Here is a 14,381-nt window from a genome sequence, read left to right as displayed (position 1 = left end):
TTCACTGTTCATGTTAAATGTTAAACTTTCCTTTGGTTCTTTAAATGCAAGGGGCTTAAAAGAGACTGTCAAAAGAAAAGCTTTGTTTTTATTCTGCAAAGGGCGTAATTCGAATTGTTTATTTTTACAAGAGACCCATTCCTCAACTGCAGATGAAACTTTTTGGACAAATCAATGGAAAGACAAGATCCTGTTTAGCCATGGCTCCAACAAATCCGGGGGTGTGGCTATATGTTTCAATAACTTCCCTGGCGAGATTATGACCCACCAGACAGATGCAGAAGGACACTGGTTGACTGTGGTGACCAAAGTAGAAGGTTTGTTTCTCATCCTACTGAATGTATATGGTTATAACAATGATAATCAAAATAGAACAATGTTAGATGATATTACAAATGTTGTTCAAGAACTTAAAGGACGTTACCCCACAGACTATATTTTGTTAGGAGGTGACTGGAACATGACACCAGATGAATGGATGGATAGATGGCCCCAAAGAGTTGACAGGACCCAAATTAATAATATAATTAATAATTTTATGATGAATAACAACTTAACAGATATTTGGAGAACAATGAACCCTCTAACTCAAAGCTTCTCATGGTTTAAACCAAATGGAACTTGCAAATCGAGAATTGATTATTGGTTGGGAAGTGACAATATTGTAGGTCTCTCTACCAAAACGCTAATGACATATGCCCCCCTCTCAGACCACTGTTTTATAGAACTGCACATAGAACCTTCGACCAGAAAAACTAACATGATAAGATATTGGAAATTTAACGCCAAATTTCTTCAAAATGAGGAATACTGCAAAATAGTAAGAGAAATTATTAAAAACATCAATACTGATGAATCAATTAAGGGATATATCAACAAATGGGAATTTACAAAGTTTAAAATAAGGGAATTCAGTATTCAATTTAGCAAAAACCTTATTCGTAAACAAAAGGAGTATGAGATTAGTCTTTTGCAAGACATAAATCAATGCTGTAGTAACAACATTTTGTCAGATCAAGAAAAAAACAGACTTATGGATTTACAGGCTAAATTAGATCAACTTTATCTTAATCGTGCGGAAGGAGCGTTTGTAAGATCTCGTGCTAAATGGATCGAAGAGGGAGAAAAAAACTCTTCATACTTTTTCAATTTAGAAAAGAATAGACAACAGAGAAATAGTATAGCATGTATTCTAATCAATGGATTAGAGTGTAAAGATTCTAAATTATTGGAAAAAGAAGTGTACACATTTTACTCTAAATTGTATTCCACTCAATTCTCTCAAACAAATTGTAACAATTTATTTGACAAAATAGGTCATTTAATCCCCAAAATTGATGAAACATACTATGAATTTTGTGAATCTGATCTTAAAATTGAGGAATTAGACGCAGCTATTAAAAAAATGCCTTTAAACAAAGCCCCAGGATCTGATGGCCTTACAGTCAACTTTTTAAGATTTTTCTGGGATGAGGTGAGAGAAATACTGTTCAAAGCTTTGGTAGAATGCATTAACAAAAAGGAATTAATGACAACTATGAAGCAAGGAATAATTACGTTAATCCCTAAACCAGGAAAAGATAAAAGAATACTGGACAACTTAAGACCAATAACATTACTGAATACGGACTATAAAATCTATTCTGGCTCTATTGCAGCAAGACTTAAAAAGGGGGTATCAGACATAATTAGCGAAACTCAATCTGGTTTTCTCAAAGATAGACTTATTCACAACAATATTAGACTTGTTTTGGACTTAATTGAGTATAGGGATCTGATCAATGATGATAGTTTGATTTTTTTCCTTGATTTTTACAAGGCATTTGATTCAGTAGAGCATCCCTTTATTCTAGAAACACTCTCGCATTTCGGATTTGGTGAAAAATTTAGAAGATCTATAAGTATGTTATACAATGATATAAACAGTTCAGTGATCTTAAAGCATGGGTCTTGTAACAGGTTTGCTATAAAAAAGGGTATTCGACAGGGATGTGGAAGTTCTCCTCTTTTATTTATAATGGTTGCAGAGATGCTTTCTATTTTAATTAAAGATAGTGAAGTAACAGGAATTGATATAATGGATAAACAATTGATTATAAGTCAACTAGCTGATGACACCACTCTTTTTTTGAAAAATAAAGACCAAATCCCTTTGGCCTTACAAACAATAAGTACTTTTTCTAAGGCTTCTGGTCTACAACTAAATTTAAATAAATGTGAATTACTTGCGCTAAAGGATGACTCTCAGCAATCATTATACAACATACAAGTTAAGAATGAAGTAAAATATTTGGGAATTGTCATAACAAAAAACAAAATCATCTCTGACAAGGTAAATATTTGGGATAACATTAACAAATGCAAATCAACACTTAATAGATGGTTACAAAGAGATCTTTCCATATTTGGGAGAATATTGCTAACCAAAATGGACAGCCTTTCCAGACTTATCTACCCAGCGTACTCTCTTCCAATGAATCATAAGATGATAAAAGCTATTAATAACATAAATTTTAATTTTATATGGAGGAATAAATGTCATTACATAAGTAAAAACGATATGGTTCAATCCTATAAAGATGGCGGAGGAAATGCAATAGACTTTGATAATATGAATGGTTTATTGAAACTAAAATGGCTGAAAAACTTGCTTAACAATATTCACTCTATTTGGTACTACATACCCAACATGATTTTTAATAAGATGGGAGGAATTCACTTGTTATTGAAATGTGATTTTGAATTTAGCAAACTACCAGTGAAGCTTTCTGATTTCCATCAACAGACCCTTCTCTATTGGAAGTTAATCTTTAAACATAATTTCACACCACATAATTCTCCGATATGGAACAACCGGTACATAACTATCAATAGAAAATCGTTCTTTACAAATGACTGGTTTTCTAAAGGTATATGGGCTGTTGCCCATCTTTTAAATGATGAAGGAAACTTCTTGCCGTATGATGTTTTTTGTGAGAAATTTCAAATTGAATGTACGAAGAGAAAATATAGCCAAACAGTTAAAGCTATTCCAATAACATTGCAGTCTATGGTTAAACAGGATATGTACTACTCAAATGTTAAACCAGATTTAAGACATTTATTAATTAATGGCATTGACTTCTGCGATCGCAAATGCAACAACAAATTTATAAGGAACTCTTTAGTAAAATGCAGCTTTCCTAGCTCTGTAAGAAGAAATTATATTTTAAAAGATTTTAGAAAAGAAAAAATTGAAAAAATTAGATGTAGATATCTGGCTTTCCCTATTCCATTCAAAATGAAAGAAGTCCACTTCAAAATTTTGAACAAAATATACCCAACTAATGAATTTTTAAAAAACAAATTCAAAATAGAAACTGGAAATTGTTCCTTCTGTGATACAGAAGATGAAAACCTTGAACATCTCTTTTTTAATTGTAGAATAGTACAGATGTTCTGGCAGGACTTTGAAAGTTGGATGCAATCAAAGGGAATTTGTGGAATTACACTGACTGATAAAAACATCAAATTTGGGATAGATATTAATAACAACAAAATAGACTATGGTGTGAACAATTTATTAATACTCTGCAAACATTTTATACATAAATGCAGATTTATGAAAATTAAACCAACTCTAACCCACTGGAGGAATGATTTTAAGCTCTTTGCTAAATCCTTAAATCTGATATTGCATAAGAATGCTGGTCTTCTTGAAACTTTTTGTAGCGAATTTAACTTGACTAACTGATTCCATTCATAACATGATTTATTGTTTGTATTTTCTTTCAACTGCCCCCTTGCTCTTTGTTGTATCTGTTTTGTTTTTTGTTGTATGTTGTTAATCTATATTTCAGAAGATAGAATTTGGTGGTACCTAATTAATGTATCCTGTTCAAAATTTAAATAAAAACCTTAATTAAAAAAAAAAAAAAAAAAAAAAAACTTCAAACCTTGGGCTACATGGATAACCAGATAACCAGATAACACATTAAAAACTAGAAAAGCACTCGGAGAGCGCAGACCTCCGCCAGGCCATCTGTCTGTCTGTCTGTTTACAGCATAACTCAAAAAGTTATGAATGGATTTTCACCAATTTTTTACAGAATGCCCGGAAGAGCAAAAGTAACAATCGATTAGATTTTGGAGGTGATCCGGATCACCGTCTGGATCCAGAAAAAAATCCTGGATGCAGGATCCTGGATCCAGATGTTTTTGGGTTTTTTTTCAAAAAAATCCTGGATCCAGACGTGTGGAGGTGTGGATCCAGGTGTGTTGTTAGCTTCGGCTAACGAGAGGACAATCGAGTTTGGTAACTTTACTCCAATATGCAGCAAAACACAGTAACATGTTCCACTGCACGCTCTCACTCCAGAACAGTGTCTACCCCAGAAAAACACACAGATTCGGTCATGGCTAGATTTGCGCCCCGGGCGAACCATCCTTTTGCCGCCGGCACCCGTCCGCCCGAGCGGACAGAATGAATGAGTCCGGAACGAAAACACATCCGGGTGGAAACAACTGATGGCTAACAACACACCGGCATCCTCCAGTTCAACTTCAAACCTTCAAACCTGGGGTTACATGGCCTAACCAGATAACACATTAAAAATTAGACGTAGTGACATTAAACACTAACATTTTCACTTACTTTTTCGTTCGTTTTCCAAGTCGTACTCCTGTTCTTGTTTCTACTTCTTCGTCTTCTTCTTCTCACACCGGTGTATCGGCAAAAATAATCCCCAGTAATCCACTTTCGTTGTGGCTTTTTTATTTGCAGCGTTTCTTTTTCATTTGCAGCGGTGTTTCTTTTTATTTGCAGCGTTTCTTTTTTATTTGCAGCGGTGTTCTTTTTATTTGCAGCGATGGCGGGTCTCGGCCACCGTAGTATAGCAGTCATGGACAAAATTAAAAATTCTGAGCCTCCATATTGATGAATTATCCATGAACAACAGATAAAAATACTCCCATGGTTGGAGGCATTGCAGTATTTATTTGGGTGGCTTGGTACATCTAGTTATGCAATCGGCAGACACACAGGACGCTTCCAGCCATTTTGGTGGACATTTCTAACCCTGACCTACTTACGTGAGAGAATAGGAAACATTTAACACTGTATACATAATAATAACATGAGGTGAACTGGTGCTTGAAACTGCATTTTTCAAGTGTGATCATGAAAATTCCTTGGAGTGACAGACAGAGACACAGAGAAATACTGTATCCAATGCTAACATGAAGAAGGTCATCCTTCTCTTTGTCTTTGGATTCTGAGAGACAACATTTCTTGCCTTTGTCCCTGAAGACAATACGACACAACTACTGTATCTGGGTCAACAACAACTCAATGCCACTGTGACTTTCTCTGAAGGACTTCTGACAGGGAAAGTAAAATGTTTTGCTGGGTGCTCTGGTCTCATCCCGACCCCTATGAAATGTATATCACTCTGGACAAGACTGTCAACCTACTGCCTCCAACATATTTGTAAAACAAACTGACCCTCCCCCTCCATGTGTCTTTCTAGCTGTCTGGACAGCAGTAATGTGGGTTATGACAGTGATGAGACCAACGCTCGCAGCATATCCAGCCTGTCAAACCGCTCATCCCCTCTTTCATGGCGCCATGGCCAGTCTAGCCCCCGCCTTCAAGCTGGCGAGGCCCCGTCCTCCACCGGTGGAGGATATCACGGGGGTAGGACCGGTACCCAGTACACAGCCCACACGATGCCGGCTCGCTGCTCCAGCCGCCTCAGCAGCATGTCTCGCATCGAGCTCATCGAGGGTCTGGATGTCGACGACACAGACCTCAAATCTGGATACCTGAGTGACAGTGACCTTCTAGGAAAGAGCCTGCCAGATGACGATGACGACAACCTGGTTAATGGGTAAGAGCGTCTGAAGATAAGCAGTGGGTTTGAAACTCTTGTTACCATGACGACATGAGAAAATCAGTTACTTAGGTGGCTGCACACTAGTTTGTCCTTTAGGCCTCCACCTCGTGACTTTGAAAAGGTCAGTGAGGAGTTGTGATCAAATTGCATTTCAAACACAGTAACAAACAGGCTGATAGGTATCCTGCTGTAATTGTTTCAGGTTGCTTTTTAATTTTTAACCATAATTAATAGAATTTGTGCACTTTCACGTTCAGCTCTTGTGCAAAAAAATTTCATTTAGGAAACTTTCCATGCCAAAATCATGGATTTCTGTTTTGTGCTGGTATCTGATGTTTCTTGGAAGGCCTATCAAAGAGCTTTCATCAGCAGTCTTTTCAGGGGGACCTTTTTTCTTGCTCTTTAAGGATTGTCAAAGTGCCCATGACATTGTCTGAAGCTCTTTGTGCTGACTGTGAGTGAACACACTTAGTTTTTCACTGTGTGGACAGAAGTCATCAGGTGTTTTCTCAGTCACTCATCACAAACTCCTTCACCTCTGAATGGTGTAAACACTGTGTGAATCTGAATAGTTTCAAATGCTTCAACATTTTCTTTTCAGTTTTGAGTCATTCCATCTCATTTCAACAAATCTGAGGAAATTTTGTTGCATGACCTCCTCTGATCATCTCCAAACTTTTTTTTTTAACTATCCCAACATAAGAATAGATTACTTGCAAAGTTTTAACATCATATGATTGCTATTTGCTAAGTTATAAAATATTTAAATCCCTATTTTCCACTCGGAAATTGATATGTTAGGTAGAAAGGCTTGATTTAGGAAGATAATACTGGGAACTGACTGATGATATAGACTTACAAGTGATCTGAAGGGTTCAAACACCTTAACAATAGAGCAGGAAAAAAAAATTTGGAATGAATATACCCATTTCTCTGTGGTACAGGGCAATTTAAAAATTTGGCGAAAATGGCATTTTTCAAGAACTTAGGCATTTTTTTCACAAATTTTAATAAGTAACAAGGTTCATATGTTATAAAAATCTCAAAGTACCTTAAAAGTTCTCTCTAACCTAAAAATATCCAAGAGCTAGCTAGTCTCCTTAGACCTCAAAACGATGCCTATTTATGAAACAGACTGAAAAACACCATACATATATTGGCACAGAAACCAATGTGGGACATGGAGTAGAAACATGAAACTTTGTCTGTATAACAATAAACATCCGAATAATTGATATCTGAAGTATCAACATTGTTTCTTGAATCCTTCATGGCCAATTTAACCAAGAAATGCACTATGTTTTATAGGCGTTTTTTTAGGAATTCTAACTAATATATTGCAGTTAAAATGAGTTATATTGCCTTAGGTCCCATGTAAAACATGTAATTTGTCCCCAACTTATCACACCACTATTTCTGTCCTTTGAACTGCTTGAATTTCTCTGAAATCAGGCCATCATCTGCACCAGATATGTGGTACTGTCCACCACGGCGTGTTGAAGGAGCAGTGATTGGACAGAGGATGTGGGCTGTAGGCACCCACACTACGTCATCCTTTCTAGGCCATGTGAACTTCTTGCTGGGACCTTTTGGGTGCATGAATTTCACTTGCAAATCTTCAAATTCAGCTGATAAGTCAAATACGATACCGAGGCTGTCCTGAGAATGCAGTCTGGGAGTGATGCCATTTCTTCTTATTCAGTTACTGTATGAAAGAAAAAACAATGTCTATATAATAATTAACTTCAGATATGCCCTTTGTAACTTATACTACGATGCTGATGCTTCAGATTCATCTTTCATCTTTAGTTGGTCATGTAAATGGTTCCTAAAAACAAAAACGAGGATCAAAATGTATAGTAAATTGATTCAGCAGTTGCTCATCTTTGGCACAAGAAACAAATATGAAAGTAAGTTCACACATACTTCACACATACTAGTTCCTCCAAAAAAAATTTGAACCGCGTACCATGTATCCCACATGCACTTTTTAATGCCTAAAGTTAGGCTATTTTGGGTCTACACCTGAGTTCAACAGCCTATAAATCAATAAATAAGCTTTATTTTAATGTTTTAAAACTTTTACCTTATGCAACTTTCATTAGTAAAGAAGAAAATTCATTCTTTCAATGTCTTTTCACAAGAATAAGTCCTAAAATAGAGGCATGAAAAACCCAAAATAAAGTCGCCCATGAAATAATAAGGATATTTTGGGAAATTCCACAGTCCAGTATTTTTTTATTTTCATTCATTTCTATACTTTTCTCACCAGAAGGGTAAAAGTTTTGGAAGGGGAAAAAATTCTGACCATGTAAAAGGAGTATAAATTGCTTTTTTTAGTAGTTTAAAACCCTAAAATCATAGGCGAGGATTAAGTTTGGACTGACTATGGGTATTAGATTAGATCATTACTGCTTATACTGTATGTTTATAACCATAATACCTTGCATTTGTTCATAAAATTACCCAAATAAAGCCCAAAAAAAATTTTGGGAGGATCTGAGAAAGTGGTGCAACAAGCATTTGTTGAATTGACATGGAATGACTCTTTTCTTTTCAGCCTGTCTTCCTTTCACTCTTTGCTGTCATCCTTGCTTCCTTCCTCTCACCTTCTTTGTGTGTCTTTATCAGATTCTCTTTCGCAAATTGACAGCTGACACAGAAAGCCACAGAGAGGGAGAGAAAGAATCAAGGACAGTTCTCTAGTGTGGCACAGAAGCTTTATAGCTGTTGCACATGCAGTGGGATTTAAGATCAGCGTCTGGGGCCCTTGCTCGGCCTTGCATGTGCATTAAGGAGAAGAAAAGAGATGAGAAATTTAACTGAATAGAAATTAGAGCAAAATAGTAATAATAATAAAAAAAGCATACACTGAAACCAATTTAAGTGAAATTCAAAGTTGGAGCTAAGATGATTCAAATGGACAACTAGCTCCAAGTTGAAGGTTTAGCTTTTTGGACAGGAGTGAAGTGAAAAAGATCAGAAAGCAGGAGCATGATAAGGTTAGGATGAAATGAGGATTATGTCAAATGGGTCCATTCCTCACAGGAACGTCCATGCACTAAAAATCCATTCAAATTCGCCCTGTATTTTTACATTGCCCCTTGCTGCATCAGCTCAGCTGTAGTGTTTCAAATTTTGTTAGAGATGAGTGTGGGGACTTTTTACTTGTGGTTTTTAACACCACAAGCACTAAAGTTGCTAATCATTTTGACGTCACTGTTTTCTAAAAAATGCCTCATGCTCTACTATCACAAGGTCAAACATCTCCAGACATGCTTTCAAGGTGACTGAGACTCCCTGATGGGAACAGCTGGTCTCCATAGAATTATTACCATTTACGCCAAGAAGGTTTAGGGTGTACATGAATACATGCAATGGAAAATCTCTACTCCTATGTGGTGTTACGAGAGTAATAGTAAGTTAATGCTACTGCCAAATAGACCAAGATAAGAAAATACTGTGTGCTATTTTCTCCCTGACCTTGGTTAGTTTGCATCCTTATACAACAGTCTTCAACCCCCTCTAATGTGTGTGTTTTGCTGCTCTGTGTTTGCATTGGTTTAGTGGAAAGTATCTGAGCCTCTGCAGGAATACTGGGATGCTGGTGATCAATGTCAAGAAAAAATGCTGTCTCATAAACATACCAGCAACCTTTGGAGTAGATAACAAGCTGATCCAGTTTTTGAAGCAGGCATACAGCACATGCTCTAATTTTCTTCTTACAGTAACCTCTTGCAAAATCAGTCATGCATTTGCATTTCTGCTACATCCCCTGTCACACAACTCATTGAGAACCATTAGCTACCAGCTCTTGAAAATAGATCAGGCTCCTCCTGCGTAACTATGGAAACCGTCAGAAAATTGACTGTAAGGAGAGGTGCAATTTCTATTCCTGTTTTGCAAAGCCCCAGTTTTACATTTTTCTCACATTGTTTTCGTCTGAAATCAGCCTCACATAATTACCAACATCCAAATGACAAGTGATACTTTCTGCAAATTAATAAAACTGTTGCAGTATTCCATTTGCTTGGATAATGTATAACCACAGTATAATGCTTCAAACAATCCAGAAACCAAAAGCCAAGGAGCATGTTGTTGTCCAACCCCTATATGAGACAGTAAAGCAGAAGAGCAGCCCATTGTTCAGTGTGCAATGAATATTGATTAATCCACACCAGACAGCACTGGCTATCTAAGGCTAAATGTGTACACAATGACAGTAATCACTGCTACTGTGTCTTCCTCATCAATAGTCTGCCACACACGTCAGTCTCCTGATCAGCTCTGTCTTTCCATCAGAGAGGAACAGCCACTCCTCTACACAGAAACACAACGCAGAATGCTAATCTGCTTTGGCCAAGTTGAATGAAAAACTGTTTAAGATGCCTTTTTTTTAATAATCATGAATATACCCTTTCCTAAAACATGTTAAAAAAAAAAGGATAATAATAGTACATTTTATTTGTAATGCACTTTTCATTTCAACACAATCTCAAAGTGCCACATTAAAGATATAAAAGTAAAAAAACTAAACAAACAGGTAATTTAAAAATTAAATAATAAAAATGTCAGTGACATGATTAATTAAAAGCTTTGTTAAAAAAAGGTCTTTAGGCCTTTTTGAAAAACATTCAACTACCTGTGGAGCTCTGAGGTGGTCAGGCAGGGAGTTCCTGATGCAAAGGGTGGCTGAATGGAAGGCTCTGTCTCCCTTGGTCCAGAGCTTGGTTCTGGGCAGGTGGAGGAGGTCACAGTTATTGGTGAGGAGGATTCATGTGGATGATTGGTGGCAGAGGAGTTCTTGCAGATAGTCTAGGGTATTGCCATGAATGCACTGATGGGTGAGGAGAGCGATTTTGTACTGAATTCTGAAGGAGACCAGGAGCCAGTGGAGTGAACGGAGGATGGGTGTGATGTGGACTTGCTTCTGCACTCTTATCAGGGTCCTAACAGTGCTGTTTTGAATATATTGAGGCTTTTGTGGCTCCTGGTAGGGATCCTGATGAGAAGTGCATTGCAGTAGTCCAGTCTGAAGGAGACAAAGGCATGGATGAGTTTCTCTGCGTCAGAAAGAGTGAGGGTGGGACAAAGTTTGGCAATATTTTTGAGGTGGAAAAACAAAGACTTGCACAAATGCTTGATGCAGTTGTTGAATGTCAGGTGAGGGTCCTGTCACGAAACTAGAGGGCTGGACCCAAGCAGAGAGCCACACTACCAAGGCTGGGTGGAATGAAATCACTTTTATTGTCAGGGAATGAGTAGTGGAGGAGGGTGAGCGGAGCCGGGGTGCGTGCTGGATTGTGAAGGCGGAGTGGGTCTCGGTCGGGGGTTCCGGAGCCGGGGATCGGCGGTCGCTGCTGGTTCCGGGGGGGACCAGAGTGCGGCGGGCGGCGGCGGACGGATCCCTGGCGACCGGGAGGCAGGTGGAGAACAGAGAGCCGGAGGAGGCAGGTGCAGCTGGTGTGGGGAGACGTCTGATGCCGACCATCTGGAGGGCTGTGGTGGTGGATGGGTCAGGAGGCGCCTGATGTCGTTGTGGTTCCGAGAGGGGAATGTTTTGTCCAGACCAGAAAAGGTGATGGTAGTTATGAAGGATGGTTGGTAATGATGAGGGGTGCCAAGTTTTGGAGCTATTTAGAGAAAGTTTTGACTCATGCAGGCTTTTTTCTCCAATAAGCAGGTGGTGGACAGTGCTGATGAAGCAGATGATGTCAGTGTTACAATCGGCATTGGTTTGTCTGTCTGTCTGTCTGTCTGTCTTTCTGTTAGCAACATTACTCAAAAATGGATAGACAGGTTTGAATAAAATTTCCAGTGAAGGTCAGAAATGACACAAGGACCAACTGATTAGGGTTTGGCAGTGATGCAGCTTATAGTCTGGATCCATGGATTTCTTAAAAACTTTTGTATCATTGTGAGCTAGCGGCATGGCATCACAGTAACTATCACAATAAGTGAATGCTACATCAGCTGCCTGCTGACGATCACATGATTGCAATTGTAGGATTTCTTAATTTATGTTTGTAAGGGTTAAATAGTTTCTCCACCAGTTATAACTGTAAAATTATAAATAATGTTTCTCCACCAATGGATAAAATGTAGGATAAATGTTTGCTCAAATGGGGCTAAGGTTGTTATGCAGAATTATTACATAGTCCACCTGATATTTGACCAGCAAAGTATTTAGATCAGACAAATATACTAATGCAGCATATAAAACACTTCTTGTTGCGCTGGCCAAGAAGAGCTTCAGGAATTGTAAGGGGAATTATTTAGCTTGACAGGTTATGTATAAAATTGAGGTAGATGGAATCAGTACAAGTTAGGGACCAAAGTGTGAACAACAAAACAATTGAGGCACTGAACATAACAATAACACACATTCAGACGAACAACAACTACAACACAAAACAAATAACATGGTGAAATGTGAGTGAAGGAAATGGAAGGAAGAGAACACAATATCTTAACGAAACACTGGGATTAAATATTATGCTTGAAATATGGTGTTCTGAGGGAAAGGAAAACAGAGACCACACCTGAAAGCATCCGTCAATTTGACAGTATGCTAATTTGTTAGCCCATAAATTTTATCTTTGAAAAGATAATTTTTGGAAAATTGCACCAAATTCCAGTGACTGAAAGGTACTTGCGTGCCCGTGATGATGATGATGAGGAGGATGCTGATGATGCTGCCTCGGTGGATGGTCCGGCTGGCCTTTGTTGATCTGTGTCAGAGCCGCGGTGGACAGAGTGGAGCCTCGGAACGATTGTTCTCAGATAGGAAGACCCGATGGTCAAGGATTGTTCTGATGGTAAAGGAGGGCTCAATGGTCAGTGAGGACACAAAGTGGTGCTTTCAGGCATGGTCTTTTAAAACTGATTTTGGCATCTCGTTAAGAAAGGGGGGCATCTGGACCAACCTCTGTTGGGGAGGGCTAAAGCCCAGATGTCCCTCACATAATTACATTTGCAGTTAATTTGGTGGTATCTATAACTCCAAAAATATTGTAATTTGGTGAATATAATTTACCTAGGTGCATTACTGACAGACAGTGGATCAGAACAATACCAAATATGACCATGTAAATAACAGCCATGTTAAGAATGATCACATTGATACCAATCAGGAGGAATAAAATATTAAAGGCAAGGCAAGATGTAGATTGACCATGAAGTTATTGAAAAGTTCACTTGTTCTGTGAAATCGATGTACATAATACAGGGAATGAAAAAAACATGCGTTTTCAAACAATTTGATCCTGCTCCGGAGTCCAACAACATTAGCAGTATGCACATATTATATATGCACAATACAGAGCGGACATTCGCGTTTACGATACAGCGCCGATGTCACGAATGAGCGGGTTGGACCTGAGCAGAGAGCCACACTACCAAGGCTGGCTGGGATGAAAGTGCTTTATTGTTGGGGGGGTGAGTAGTGGCTCGGTGGGGGGAAAACCAGCGTGCAGGAGCGGGGAGTGGCTGGTGTCGCGAGGGGCTTTGGCCAGGAACGGGGGGTCCAGGCAGGAACAGAACGGGTCCAGGCAGGAACGGGGGGTCCAGGTAGAAGAAAACCGGTGATGAAAGGTCTGGGGACAGCTGGGTCTGGCGGAGGCAGAAGGAAAAGAAAACAACGTAAGGCAACTGGCAAACTGAACAGAAATTACCAGAGGCTAGAGAGCGAACTGACTGTGGGGTCTTTGTTCAACAATCTGGCAGGGAGTGGAAGGATGAGCCGGTTCTTATTGCTGGGGTGTGTAATCAGGTCGATGATCGTCAGCTGTCCGGGAGCCGTAGAGGTGGTTGATTGCCTGAGTGGAGTCAGCTGGGAAGCTAGACTCCACTCAGGCACCGAGCTGCATAGGGAGAGACAGGGCAGAGGAGCAGATGGGAGACAGCAAGACAGACAGGGCAGAGGAGTGGATGGAAGACAGCAAGACAGACAGGGCAGAGGAGCGGATGGGAGACAGCAAGACAGACAGGGCAGAGGAGTGGATGGGAGACTGGAGCATGAGAGGGAGAGGAACAGGAGAAGGAGAAAGGAGCAGATGGGAAAGGGGGTATTTGGGGATGTCAGGTGGGAAGGACGGGGGTGAGGAAGGAGCCCTGACAGCCGACATTGAGGGCTGTGTCCGTCCGTGTTTAGTGCTCCATTCTGATGGTGATTTCTGTTGCATTGCGCACTCACACCTGCTTCTGATGACGTATCATACTCATTGATTCATTATTAGTTGCAGCCCTCATGTTAATGTTAAAATATTATATTTATTCATGATATTGCAATTTCGGATTACAGGATTTAGCATGATATAGAAGGTATTTTCAAAAGACAAATGAGATGAGAAAAGATGATTTATTAGAGGATATAGGCCTTATTAAATCTCATGACAGCACCACATGCTATTCACATTGTTACACACAACAAGACTCAGCAAACTGGTCCGTATAAATGCTGTATAAGAAGAATTCAAACAAAATGGCTCATCTCATTCCTATTGTCCT

General features: G+C 39.1%; 1 protein-coding gene across 5 annotated transcripts in view; it reads left to right on the top strand.

Annotated features, from left to right (window-relative positions):
* The window catches only part of nav1b (neuron navigator 1b), a 121,968-nt gene that overhangs the window by 61,004 nt on the left and 46,583 nt on the right, over positions 1 to 14,381 (top strand). For all 5 annotated transcript variants that reach the window (XM_051947989.1, XM_051947988.1, XM_051947986.1 and 2 more), the window contains one exon: positions 5,508 to 5,867. In XM_051947989.1, coding sequence (XP_051803949.1) covers positions 5,508 to 5,867 — 360 coding nt within the window. The remainder of the gene's footprint in view (positions 1 to 5,507; positions 5,868 to 14,381) is intronic.

The sequence above is a fragment of the Acanthochromis polyacanthus genome, chromosome 5, assembly GCF_021347895.1.
Source record: "Acanthochromis polyacanthus isolate Apoly-LR-REF ecotype Palm Island chromosome 5, KAUST_Apoly_ChrSc, whole genome shotgun sequence".
Classification (NCBI taxonomy): Eukaryota; Metazoa; Chordata; class Actinopteri; family Pomacentridae; genus Acanthochromis; species Acanthochromis polyacanthus.
The sequence above is the reverse complement of the archived record's forward strand: the minus strand, read 5'-3'. Positions and strand labels throughout refer to the sequence as shown.